The 13262-nt window shown below is 40.5% G+C and overlaps 3 protein-coding genes across 3 annotated transcripts; 1 reads left to right on the top strand and 2 right to left on the bottom strand.

Moving 5' to 3' along the window:
* Window positions 1-862: 862 nt before the first annotated feature.
* Window positions 863-2150, top strand: BCR41DRAFT_299119 (hypothetical protein; the record flags this gene model as incomplete). The annotated part of the gene is made up of 2 exons (XM_022020508.1): window positions 863-1849; window positions 1959-2150. The coding sequence occupies 2 exons, from the start codon at window positions 863-865 to the stop codon at window positions 2148-2150; spliced, it is 1179 nt and encodes a 392-aa protein (XP_021885838.1).
* A 173-nt stretch (window positions 2151-2323) lies between these two features.
* Window positions 2324-6377, bottom strand: BCR41DRAFT_391620 (hypothetical protein; the record flags this gene model as incomplete). The annotated part of the gene is made up of 5 exons (XM_022028378.1): window positions 2324-4093; window positions 4246-4457; window positions 5657-5813; window positions 5908-5969; window positions 6104-6377. 5 exons carry the CDS (start codon window positions 6375-6377, stop codon window positions 2324-2326), a joined length of 2475 nt encoding a protein of 824 aa, XP_021885837.1.
* Window positions 6378-9870: 3493 nt separating this feature from the next.
* On the bottom strand, window positions 9871-11466 carry BCR41DRAFT_344729 (hypothetical protein). Its single transcript, XM_022022582.1, has 2 exons — window positions 10950-11466; window positions 9871-10411 (listed from the first exon to the last, which is right to left on the bottom strand). The coding sequence occupies exons 1-2, from the start codon at window positions 11161-11163 to the stop codon at window positions 10065-10067; spliced, it is 561 nt and encodes a 186-aa protein (XP_021885836.1). The 5' UTR covers window positions 11164-11466; the 3' UTR covers window positions 9871-10064.
* Window positions 11467-13262: the final 1796 nt, after the last annotated feature.

Here is a 13262-nt window from a genome sequence, read left to right as displayed (position 1 = left end):
CTTTGCTGACTCGGATTATGGACATGGAGCATCCTCTTCTGGCGGCGAAACTGCGTCATTCGAGCCCGGTGTTGAACTCAACCAATCAGAAGGCCAAGTTTCACAGAGAACACCTAGTGTGGATTCAAATCACTCTGCCGTCCGTGCCTATGCGGCTGCAAACCCCAATGCTCCAACCTATTCGGAATCGTCAAGTCGTGGTCAACGTGGAGAATATGGTGATTATGGTGCAGGGTACAGTGGTGCATACGGTGGCCAGGATTATGGCTATGCTGGTGGCGATTATCAACATCCTCCTCAGCGTCCTCCTTTCAGAGGCCCACCACCTCAAGGCTATGGCCAATACCCTGGAGGACATGATCCTCGCTACCAACAACAGCAGTACCCAGGAGGCCCAGGAGGCCCAGGGGGGTATGGCGGAAACGGATTTCCGCCACAGGGAGGATATCAGCAAGATCCTCAAGGTGATCAGTATGGACAGCCCTATGGTTCTGAATATGGAGGTGGTGGACAAGACTATTACCAGGATCCAAATTATCCACCACATCAGCAATATGGAGGCGGATATGCTGGCCCCAGTAATGGATATGAGTATGGTGGTGGATACAGACCTCATGGCCCCCCTGGACCTGGAGGTCCTCCTGGACATGGATATCCTCAACAATATTATCCTGGTGGCCCTGGTGGTCCTGGTGGTCCGGCTGGTCCCGGCGGTCCCGGTGGTCCTGGGCCTATGGGAGGAGCCAACTTGCACTCATCGCCTTCGATAAGAGGTCCTCCTCCTGGTCGTGGAGGCCCACGACCTATGGGGCCCGGAGGCTATGGCGTGAGGCCGCCAAACCGTGGAGACTCTGGTAGTAGTATGGTCAGTGGACGCCCCAACGCCCCAGCTCCTAAAAAGAGACCTTTGACAATGGAATTGTTGGATGAGATGCGTCAACGAGCTAAAGATAGCAATGATCCTGCAGCTCAACTAGACTATGCAAAGGCCTTGATTGAAGCTGCAGTGTCGTTTGGCAATGATGATCCAGATCCCAAGCGACAAAAGAAAACTAAAGAAGCGTTATTTATGGAAGGCCTCAAGATCATTAAACGGCTGGCAACGACGGGAATGGGTATGGGCAAGCCTGCTTATCCTGATGCACAGTTCTTTTTGGCTAACTGTTATGGTAATGGATCATTGGGTCTGCAAATCGATCATGACAAAGCGTTCAATTTATACATCCAGGCCTCAAAGCAGAACCACCCTGCAGCGACCTATCGTACTGCAGTTTGTCATGAGCTCGGCGCAGGCACAAAACGTGATCATAGTCGAGCAGTGCAGTTCTACCGCAAGGCAGCTTCTTTAGGTGACACAGCAGCGATGTATAAGCTTGGTATGGTCATCTTGAAGGGTTTGTTGGGCCAGCAGAGTAATCCAAGGGAAGCGATCACATGGCTGAAACGAGCTGCTGCCAATGCAGATGAGGACAATCCTCATGCATTACATGAACTTGGATTGTGTTTTGAGAAGGCTGGTATTCCCTCTGTAATTCCAGATGAGGCATATGCTCGAGAGCTGTTCACACAGGCTGCAGGATATGGCTATGCGCCTAGTCAGTACAAGTTGGGACATTGCTATGAGTATGGACTACTGACGTGCCCTGTGGATCCAAGGAGGAGTATTGCTTGGTATACACGAGCAGCTGAACAAGGAGATGCAGAGTCAGAATTGGGATTGTCTGGATGGTACTTGACAGGCTCTGAAGGCGTACTGAAACAAAGTGATACAGAGGCATACCTTTGGGCTCGTAAGGCTGCAGATAAAGGATTGTCGCGAGCAGAATACGCTGTCGGATACTACTCGGAGGTAAAAAAAAAAAAAAAAAAAAAAAAAAACTTTTTATTCTATTTTATTTATTCTATTTTATTGATATTTTTAAATTAATGTCTTTTTTTTTTTTTTTTTTTTTTTTTAGGTTGGAATTGGCGTAAAGCAGGATCTGGAAGAAGCAAGACGGTGGTATCTGCGCTCAGCTGCGCAGGGTAACGGTCGTGCAAAGAAGCGCCTGACTGATATGAAGAAATTGGGTGCTATGCGCCGAGTCCGTCATGAGCGAGGACGACAAGGTGGACAAGGACCAGAAGATGAAAATTGCAAGGTTATGTAGTTTTAGTCATGTTACAGGCTTTTTTAATAAGATAGAGGAAAAAAGAAAAATAGTAATAATAATAAATAGAAGCTGTCTTTCAAGCGATATTTTTTTTTATTTTTTTTTTATTATTATTATTTGAAGGTAATATACATTTTTTTGAATTCAAATATGCGATTAAAATAAGCTTTTCAAGCTGCAATCTCATTGACGTTGGTCATGCTCACGTTCTTGCTGCTACCATCTGCCATACGAATAGACTCGACGACACTTGGTGGGCGATTAGAGACTGATGATGGTGGAGACGTATCGAAAGTCTTATCCATGTCTTGATCAAATCCACTTTGTCGACGACTTGCATTTCCACTTGCACTTCCGCTTCCAAAGCCATGCAGTGACCGTGGTTGAGAGTTTTGAGATGGCAAATCTATCTCATCTGGAAAAAACGCTGGCATACCGTCATCAAAGCCTCGTCTCATCTCTCGAAGACGATCCTCTGATGCTGTCGGTCCTCTAGCGGTCATTGAAGGCAAAAAAGGTTCATCCAGTGACTTGTCAAACATATTGGCCGCTGTTTCCAAATCTGTCTTTATCCGTCCTGTGCTCCGACGATGTTGAAGAGTGCCGTGAAGGCTCAATCCACTGTGAGTGCTACCTACGCTGCTCAGAACGGAAGAAGAGCTTTGGCTGAGTTGTCCATCGCTAGAGTGATGCCGAAGACCCTGTAGATGGTGGCTATGGTTGCGGCTATGGGTCTGACTAGCGCTAGGGCTATTGCTCTGGCTATGGCTATGACCTGGGTGATGCTGTTGTGAAGAGGGTGACGAATGAGTGGTCCGCATGAGCCTCGTCGGAGGTGTAGCTCCAAAGCCGCCTTCTTCTTCTTCCAACTCATGAAATGCAAATGGTTGGAGTCCATTATGAGCTCCATGACGACTCAAGTTCAATTGTGAATGCATGTTCCGCTGTTCCAATAATTCAGAGGGCTCATATGAAAATGAAAAGTCTCGGTTGTTCAACAGCTCTGAATCCTGACCGATATGGATCATCCCTCGGACAGGAGGTGAATCTGGCGTTGAGGCTAGCAGATGTGACCGGGATCCAGAGCGAGATCTAAGTGAATGAGATCGAACCGATGAAGCAGGTTCGCTTGGCGTAGCAGGTGCGGAAACGGATGGGGATGTAGCCGTTTGGTTACGATGATGCTGCTTCCCTGCCTGGAGATCCACGCCATTGCTACTCCGTGTCGTGGATGTCTCGTTATGACCATTTTGGGTTGAGTGTGAAGTAGACGCTTGGTTCTCCGTTACTGTCGCCTCTCCTGAGGATTCTTCAGACTGTTTCGATTCTTGTTTTGCGGTCGAATTACTCGAATCATCCCCCTCATCACTCCTCGTTCCAAAAGCTTGTCTTGTCTTCTCTGATGATGATGCACTCTTGTCTGATTCCTCGGATATTGTCTCTATAGCTTGGACCTGGTTACCTTTTCCTGCTCTCTTTTGATCATTAGAAGATAGTGAGGCTGAAGCAGTATCTTTTCTTGTGGCAATAGATGCGGCTGTGGTGGTTGTAGTGGTAGAAGTGGTAGAAGTAGTGGTGGTAACAGTGGTAGCATTGGATTTGCTATCTAGTGCTGGAGGCTTATGTTGCTGTCCTATTGATACAATGGTGGCTGCTTTCTTCAGGACCGATTCTTCTTTGGATTCAATTGACGAGGCGTCTCCAAAGAGATGACGATCTCTTGTTGTGCTATTATTTAAATTCCGTGCGGTTGAGAATGGGTTATTCTCATGATAACCATAAAAGCTGGACATGATGGCATCTGGTTGTGGTGTGATTGTCCCAGTGGCCCCTGCTCCTGTGGTTGGAATGATGGGTGTAGAAGGAAGAATTGAGAATATAGACGAAAATTCCTCTGTTGTTGGATAGATGAAGTAAGGGTCAGGCCCTTGGGTTGTCATCTAAAGTAATAATAAGATTATAATTATAAAAAAATAATATGTAAGAGAAGATCAGTAACCCAGCATGGGGACAAACCGAATTTGCTTTTAACTTTGAATAGTGTACTTTTAACAAAACAAATAAACAAACAAAAAAAAAATAAAGTCCTTACAGGTTCTAGAATTGAATCATTCAATCCTTTGCTGGCAATACGTTCATAAATATCCACCTCTGCTCTGACGATGGTGGAAGTCTTTTGAAGAATAAGCTGTAAATTGGCTTGTTCACTTTCCAAGTTACTAAAGTAGTATCCCAACTTAATACGCTCTAGTTCATCGACCTGCATTGTCAAAGTTGCTAATGCTTGTCGAAATTGAAGAAGATCTGTATAAATAATGGATGAAAAAAAAAAAAAAAAAAAAAAAAAAAAAAAAAGAGGATTAGTTAATCATCCACAAAGAGGACAGCAAGCTGGTTCAATTTGGTATTTGTGAAAATATGGCCACTATGATTAATTCAGATGTTTTCTCTGTTGTATTGGGACTAGACTGATTGATGAGGATGACTAGAAAAATTAGGGAACCCCCTTTGCACCAAGGGGAGCATTTTAAAAAAAGGGTCAATGATAATTAATCACAAATCTGGCCAGGTCCAATCATAAGCGACTGTCAGACGAATTTAGTAGAATTGGGGTCAAGAACAATAGGAGCTTTTTTTTTTTTTTTTTTTTTTTTTTTTCTGGTAAGAGTTTCAAGGAATCATTCAAGTCTTTACTTGGCTTGCTTCGAAGAGAACTTGATTGTCAAAAGACACAGCCCATGGCTAAAGAAGTAAGGGGAGAGAAGCAAGTAACCAGCCCCAAGGAGACTAGTATGCATTGTGCATTATTTCTTTCCTCCGGTCGTAACAAAATATATACAGCCATGGATATTCAAAAAAGGGGAGGGGAACGATAACAAATCATGAATGCAATGTACGCCATTTATGGCTCATATGATCTGACCCACACATTCACACATACACACACATACACAGAACACAATAAATGTATCACAGCAAGTCTGCACGATTAGTAAGGTCGTGTCATGTCATGGGTCAAACTTTCCTGCCGTATCTTCTATTTGCATTGTGGTCTCCTGTCGGTCTACCAGACTTTCAGCCCATCCTGGAGTTGAAACAATGAAGGAAACAAATACACACACACATACACGCTCAAAAAAAAAAAAAAAAAAAAAAAAAAGATACAATGCTATTTATGTAGATTATTGGAAACCATACAACTCTCCTCTGAGCTCAGAACTTAGCCCATGTTGGATCCATAAATGGAAGAGAAACCGCGGGATAAAAGGAGTCTTTTCTTTCCAGTAACGCGGTATGATACAAAGGATTTGTGATAGCATAAGCAGACAGGCGGCAAAAAAGAAAAAAAAGAAAAAAAATATCCACAAATAACCATTTAAAAAATAAAAAAAAAAAAACACCACAGACAGACAAATCAGGTAAAACTTGGTGATCTGGAAGTGTTCAAAAAAATATAAAAAATTGATCAACTATGTTCATATACTTGCCTCGTTGTCGCCTACGGCCATTCTGCATGGATGCAGCCTCGGTCTCTTTGATTTTTTGACTCATATCGCGCATGGATCGCTCATATTGGGCTTCACTGGCCTCGATATTGTTCTTGTGTGTATCGAGATGTTGCAACAATGGAATTTCAAATTGCTTATACAGTGTATCACTCTAGAAAATAGATCACCCATTGGAAACGACCAAACTATCAGCAAAAAGTCTTTTTTGCCTTTAATACTCGGATACTGTCTTTTGTATCACATACCAGGATCTGATGATGGTTCGACATCAAATAGTGAAGTCCCGCTGCAGCTTGCAGGCTTGATGCTGTTAGGGGTTAGTCAATTTTTTTTTTTTTTTTTTTGTTTTTTGACTGTTAGTGAGGCGAAGTAACATTGGAGAATTGCAGGGGAGGAAAAAAAAAAAAAAAAAAAAAAAAAAAAAAGACTTTTTGGACCTACAGACGTTAGAAGCATCCCGAACAGCAGCTTTAGAATGAGCAATCTTCTCGAGTGCATAACCAAAGTTGGCAGCAGCTTTCGAGAGGGCCAACATCTGCAGACGATAGGCCTTTGCATTTGTGAGCAAGAGCTGAGTTTGGTCGACGGAAGTCTGCTGGTCAGCTCGAGTGATGATGACCGCAGGTCTACCCATACGACTATTCTCTGGCCCAGAAAAGGATGGGTTGAGGGTAGTGGGGTCAATCAACGAGACAGTCGACAACATAGCGGGCATGGGTCTCTCATGCGATCAAGTCGAACTATTAGAAGAGAGCGAACAAATGCCTAAATGCTTAAATGTTTGAATGCTTGAATGCTTGAATGCTTGAATGAATGAATAAATGCTTCAATGAGGAGGTTGGTGTGAGAATTATGAGAGGAATGTGAGCACAATTGTGGGTGAGAGTGTAAGGACAAGGTGTAAGGACAAGTGAGAGTGTGAGTTGAGTGGGGAGTTTAAAGCAGTAAAAGAAGCTATCGTCAAGTGAGAAAATAAAATACGAAATAAAATAAAATAAAAAACCAGAATAAAATAAAGGAAAGGAAATATAATGGCGTATTTGTACAAGCGAGGATGGAAAAGGAGAGGTAGAAGAAGCTTCTTTAGCAATTGAAGCAATTGGATGAATGAGAGCGAGAATGAAAGAAAAAAAATGTCAGGAACAAAAGAACAAAGGAAAGTTTTACTAGACCATTAAAAGATATTCAGTCTATTCCAAGTTTAGCGTACAAAATGTAGTCAATGGTGTGGGGTGTGAATGAATAAGTGGGGTGACATGGGCTGATTGATGTCACTCTTTTTAGGGGGGAAATTCTTTTAAAATTTTTTTTTTTTTGCGTTGACAACCTTTATGCTATTAATGTCCACGTTTGAATTTTCCTTGGTGAAAACACAGCGATTAGGATTATGAATGTATCTGATTTGTCAATTGATTTGCTTTGTTGTGATCCAAGCAATTGAAGGGGCTGGGAGGAGGAATAACATTTCTCTCATTTCTTATCCATCCTCATCCAATCCATCCCACTCGTTTGGGCCTAGTCATCTCTCTCTTCTCTCTCTTTCTCTTCTCTTTTTCTCCAATTAATTTCAACATGTCCTATCCTTGTTTATGTCTGCCCACATGTCGCTTAAACTCTTTCCCTCTTTCTTTTTCTTCGATTGATTTGCGTGCATGCATGCATGCATGTGTGACAAAGCCATCAAGCCAGTAGAAAAAACAAAGGGGGAAAGAAAAGGGCAAAAGTGATCGGAGTAGAAAAACACGCCTCAGCTCATTTTATTTTACGCAAGGAAACCAAAAGTAGGAGAATAAATAAAACAGTGACCATGCCACGCGATGGTGTATATGGGGATCCTATCCTCTATTGGACATTCCGTTCAGTGTTGAATAGGAATCTGTCAATTGAAATTCAACACTAAATGTATAAATACATAGTCCTTTTTTTTTTTCCTCTGTGTTGCTGTACTTATTATTCTCTTTCTATGGCCTCTTCTTACATCATTTGATTCAATTGACTGGTTTGAATGGGGTTAACAATCGGATTAAACCTTCCTCCTATTTCATTTTTGGTATTTGCTCCGCCTACATACATTTGCCATAGGTAGATTGACAGTTACCTATCATAATCCCTTGTGACCTTAGTTACATATCTAATTGGAGAACATGTATAGCCCATTGTACCAAGCATATTAAGGGAAAAAAAGACGCGTCGCATTAGTATATATTTGAGCCTTTGTGGCTACTGATTGATTAAACAGATGTAGAATATCAACCTTATGGTCATGCAAGGAACTCTATACGATCCAAAGTCTCGTGTATATAAAAAAAAAAAAAAAAAAAAAAAAAGTGATATTAAACAAAATCTACTTGGCTTACTCATCAGATCATCTTTCTCACGTTCACACGACACGACACTGTCATGCAAAGGATCGTCCTTTCAGCTTTTGCAGGGTCTTTGTCGAGCCCATTTCCGTTTCAAGAATTTATAAAAAAACGTGCACGTGTTCCTCTTTTGCCAACAATCTGAAACGATTTTACTCTTTCGGATATATTTCCAAAATAGAAAAGATACGCACAAAATGGAAACTCTTCGTTAGTAGTCGCAGTTGTTATGAATTAGCATTTATAGATAGAGCATCCTGCTAAATGTCTCAACAGCTTGGTCATCTCCCCCTCTCCCATTGTTGCCTAAATATCACTATCTTGCTCAGTTACGTCTATATACCATGCGCTGTTTGTTTCTGTACATTTTTGAAACAGGGCTATGCTATTTTCATATATCCGCTGCGCCTTTTTTTTTTTTTTTTTTTTTTTTTTTTCAAGTCGCGTTGAGCCATATCTCTGGTTATTCTTCGGCTAATTTTATCGCGATCCAGAGCCCAAGTCTCTTATACGCCGTCATGACCAATATGCTCGCATCACCGCTAGTAGCTTCGTTGATAAGAGAACTCTTGACTTTATGAAATGATGCCATCATCTTTCTCAGTATCACACCATCGTTTCCAAAGGTTTGGTTTTAGCACCTTGTCGAGACAATCGAAACCTGCTGATGACTGCAACACAGCCTCGATGAAACAACCCTCCCTTTGCCTGTCCTCAAGTTCAGTTAAGAACTAGCTCTTGCAACCCTGTGATCATTGACGACATATCGACAGACTCAACAAACAGGTCGTCATTACCCATGCTCAGATAAAGCATCCTCACCTCACAAGACCAATCTTTGGCCCCTTCAAGTGCTTCTAGATATTGTCGGATCGAACTCTTAAATTTAGAACGCGATCTAGGCTATATCAATTGGACGAGAGGACCACTATAACGCCTGCTTTCCCGATCTAGATATTTTTGTTATGACTTTTTTTTAATTGATAACTCTGATATTTGACCAGTTCATAGATCATTATTCAGCAATCGATTTACTTGTATAGACTTTCTTTACTTGTAACGTCGGGTTGGGGTCACAGTAGGTGCAGTTAACAACGATACCGTTTTTTTTGGTTGAGTGTTTTGTTTTCTCTAGGGTTCATACACCTTAGATCTAAAGGATATCTTGGATAAACAGGATCCGCCTGTCTTATACAAGACTGCTACTCTCGTACTTTCTTCGTAGCCACACCTCAGTTAAGAACGCTTGGGAGCTCAAATATATGGGTTTTTCCATCTATTGGCGTGTACTCTTCCTCCTATTGCTGTTATTTACCTGGCATATATAATACTGTGCTTAATATAATATGCTACCGTTTATTCCGTTAGAGCTCCTTTGGTCAAGCAATCAGGAGAAATGACAATCAACTTTAATCAGACAAGGGGTCAGGTTTATTGAGTCACATGGTATACATGTACAATATTCCTATGTTTTTTTTTTTTTTTTTTTTTTTTTTTTTTCGAGTCGAGCTGTCTAGATTGTTACATGAATATTAGAGACTTTATAGACATTAAAGATGAATTGTTTTATTTATATATAAATGTGTTTACCATTTTTTTTTACATTTTAGAAAAAGGGCTATGTACAAGCGAGTTGTGGAGAAAGTAAAAGAAAAAAAGGTTTGAAGAAAAAAAGAAAGAAAGGGCATGTTTACTCTTTCACTTGATGCAAAATGACAAAGAAAAAAAAAAAAAAAAAAAGAGAAACGTTCGACTCTTTTTTTTTTTTAAACTTCATGACGAAGCTGTGGAATCATTTTTGGACTTTGTTGTCTCAAAAGTCCAAAACAAACAAGAAAATATGCGACTAACTAAAAATGAGAGAAAGGGGGGTGGATGGTATGGAGGGAAAAGTACACAATGAGCAAAAAATACGGGTCAACTGCCTGTTTGTTTGCTTATTTGTTTTTGTTTGCCTGCTTGCCTGCTTCTTTGTTGTTTTTTTTCTATTTTTCTTTGGTGTTGTCCTCTTGTTTTGCTTTGTCATTCGTCTCTTTCCCTTAAAACAACCTAATCTGGTCGACCATGCCAACCCTTGGGTAGTGTCGAGGTCGAGGACGAATCAAAAAGGAGTCGCTAGTATGTCCGTTCGAGTCATAAAGATGGAATCGACCTCTTGACAACTGCAGGTCCAATGTTGTAGGGATTGTCCATTGAATAGAATCTGACCCAGGTGCGATTTGACCCAAAGCTGTGATCTTGGCTGCTCGATTATCACAGTACCGGTATCGGTCCTCATTTGCAATCCATCGAGCAGCTGTTGGTGATGATGATCCTGGGCAGGCACGTGTGCTGTATTCCAAAAAAATCATTGTATTGTTGCTATCTTCCTTTGACAAGGAACGACCTATACATAATATGTACGCAATGTAATAAACAAAATCAGCGAGTGTGCATTTTTGGGTTTTAGTGTTTAGGAAAAACGCGTTTGTCAAACTTAAAACCCCTATAACTGCATATTCATCCCCCTTCTCTCCTTTGGAATTCGTTCCAACTGCACTCCTCTCCCCTCCTTTCACTTGTGACTAAGACAGAAAGGTATTTTCTCTCTTTCCTTCGAGATCTTGTGAAAAGGAAAAAAAAAAAAAAAAAAAAAGGGAGAGCAGTGCGCTTGAAAATAATAATAAAAAAAGGATTCAGTGGTATTCTTTTTCTTTTTCGTTCTTTTGTGGTTGTTGGAGCCAACCAATATATATAACGGATTATACAAATTGTCGAAGGCACGCAATATACCGCAAGATACTGGGGAGTTTTTTTTTTTTTTTTTTTTTTTTTTTTTTTTAATGATCTGAAAGAGAAACAGAAACAGAGGCAGGAAGAGAAACACACAGAGAGAGCTAGTGAAACAAAAGAGAAACAACAGCAGTAACAAAGCTATGACTTACGAAGACGAATATTGACAGACTCTCCAAGATACCATGTTGTGGATCGAGTGGGGCTTCTGAAGAAATCAACACCTCGACTGGACTGTGCGGATACTGGACTGAGCATGATAGCAGAGAGAAGCGCTACAGACATGAACACGAACAGAGATGACAAGGCACGCTTCCATGAGGTGTATGAATGAGAGATGTTATTGTTATTGCGTTGGCAAGCCATGATGGTTGGTTTTGGTACAAAAAGGATGAGGGGTCGAGATACGATATAAAACTGGTAATGTGTGCGTATGTGTGGTGTAATAGCAAGATGTTAAGCCCTGCTAGTGATCAATGACTGGAACGAATGAGTGGGGTTGTGTAGAGATATCAAACAGCAAAAGAAAAGAAAAAGGAAAGAGGAGAAAATAAGGAGAAAGGATACAAATAAATAAAAAAAAGGATTTCGGACAAAGGATAGTGCGGTTTAAATACGGTAGAAGGCTGTATGTAGCAGTCGACGATGATGGTGATGATGATGGGTATGTGAGCACTGTCCATCTCACTCTGTTCGGGGTTATAGCGATTTTATATATATTTTTTTGTTTAACCTTGCTTTTTAAAGACTAGCTTAGCCTACATGCACAAGTAAGGTAGTCTTTACAAGTAAAAAGAAAGCGCATCATTACGCTTGGTCGGGACATGATCTCTTTCTTTCGCTTTTTTGCTATACAAATGGCTGATCCCAACAGACGCGTTTGTTCGTTGCCGATGTTGATATTGATGTAAGGATGTTGTATCATCATTTACTTGAGTAGCGAATAATTGACTTACCATTTTACCATCTTCTCTTCCGCTTCTTTTTTTTTTTTTTTTTTTCCAATGTCAAGGATCTACAGTTTGTTAATTTGGGAACCATTGTCTGTTCCTTTGTCCACATGTGCACAATTTCCCTCCCCTTGCATTCATGCTTGTGTTTCGGTAAAAATCTCGCCCAACAAATTTGAAATTGCATCTCGTTGATCCTTTTTCCCATTCATCTTGCAAAGCAAAGCAAAGTAAAGGAGAGAAAGAGGATGTTTAATCGGAATAACATTAATTGCCAATTTTTTTTACCCGCAAGCCCAATTTTGTAGCGGGGATCCATTTTCCTCTATTTTTTTTTAAAAAAGTATGCGTAATTGATTTGAGCGTTTTAAAAATATTCATGTCACCAACAAATGCTCTGACATTTCTTTCCCATTCTTAATTGCAATATTTTTTTTTTACTTGACACATTTTGAACTTCAAGTGGGCTATGCGCGGAAAATATGTCAGAGAAAGGGAGAGGGAGAGGTTTGGCGCTCAGATAATAATAATGATATAAATAATAAATAGCAGATCATATCATTTTACTCTAATAGTTTTTCCTTTGACTACCTTCCACATACACAAAACCTCTCATCCTGGCTGTTCCTTAAACTGCTTCCCCTGAGTAGAAGCTTTCTTGCTACCGTCCAGAGATGGAACGACAAAAAAAAAAAAAAAAAAACGGAGGACAAGAGTTAAAGTCGATGGAGGGTTGACTGTAGAACTTTTCTTTCTTTCTTTCTTTCTTTTCTTCATTTCAGTGCCATTCCTAATATTCTTAATATGCGAGTTTTTTTTGTGATCTCAAATAAATCGAGGCAAAGCAGTATTTAGCTCATCTGCATATCTGTCAACATACCGGCCTGATATCCACCCCCTCCTTTTTCGCATTGACCCCTCTTTCTTGTTACAATGCATAAAAGGGCCCATTCTTTGTGTATACATGTATATCGTACACAAGTACTTTTACAAAAGATGCCCACAGCCAAAAAAAAAAAAAAAAAAAAAAAAAAAAAGAGTTTAAGGTTGCTCAACGCATGTTGTCGTTGTTGTTTTTTCATGATTGTTAGATGGCCCAGATGGGGCGTTGCATGAGCGACAGCGATTTGTACACTATATTTTTTTGCACTTTTGGAGTTATAGATGATTTAGCTCTGAGCCAATAATAGCCAACACAAACATGTTCTTGATCTTAAAAAGCCCCTGTATCTATTGCTTACACACTTTCCTTTCACTTTCAGTGTGGCGCGTCATTCAACAAACAAAAAAAGTGAGAAAGAGGAAAGAGAGAGGAATGTTGATTTTATCCTGTCCTTATGATCAAAATATATATATTGTTTCATCGACATTAGGTCTGTTCGTCAATGGAGTGTGTACCTTACACTCCACTGCATTCCAATGTGGGAAGAAGTGTAGCAGGAACGGAATGTATATGTTATCCCTTACAGTGCGTGATTTGGATATGATTATTGAAGCTGCAATATTAATATTAAT

Source organism: Lobosporangium transversale (genome assembly GCF_002105155.1).
Source record: "Lobosporangium transversale strain NRRL 3116 chromosome Unknown BCR41scaffold_2, whole genome shotgun sequence".
In the NCBI taxonomy this organism is placed as follows: Eukaryota; Fungi; Mortierellomycota; class Mortierellomycetes; order Mortierellales; family Mortierellaceae; genus Lobosporangium; species Lobosporangium transversale.
The sequence above is the reverse complement of the archived record's forward strand: the minus strand, read 5'-3'. Positions and strand labels throughout refer to the sequence as shown.

What these genes read in the sequence shown, in the direction of transcription:
- BCR41DRAFT_344729 (XM_022022582.1), bottom strand. Translation starts at nt 11,163, where the DNA reads ATGGCTTGCCAACGCAATAACAATAACATCTCTCATTCATACACCTCA. An exon ending in GTCTGTCAATATTCGTCTTC is followed by an intron (nt 10,412 to 10,949) that starts GTAAGTCATAGC and finishes TATTATGTATAG; the next exon opens with GTCGTTCCTTGTCAAAGGAA.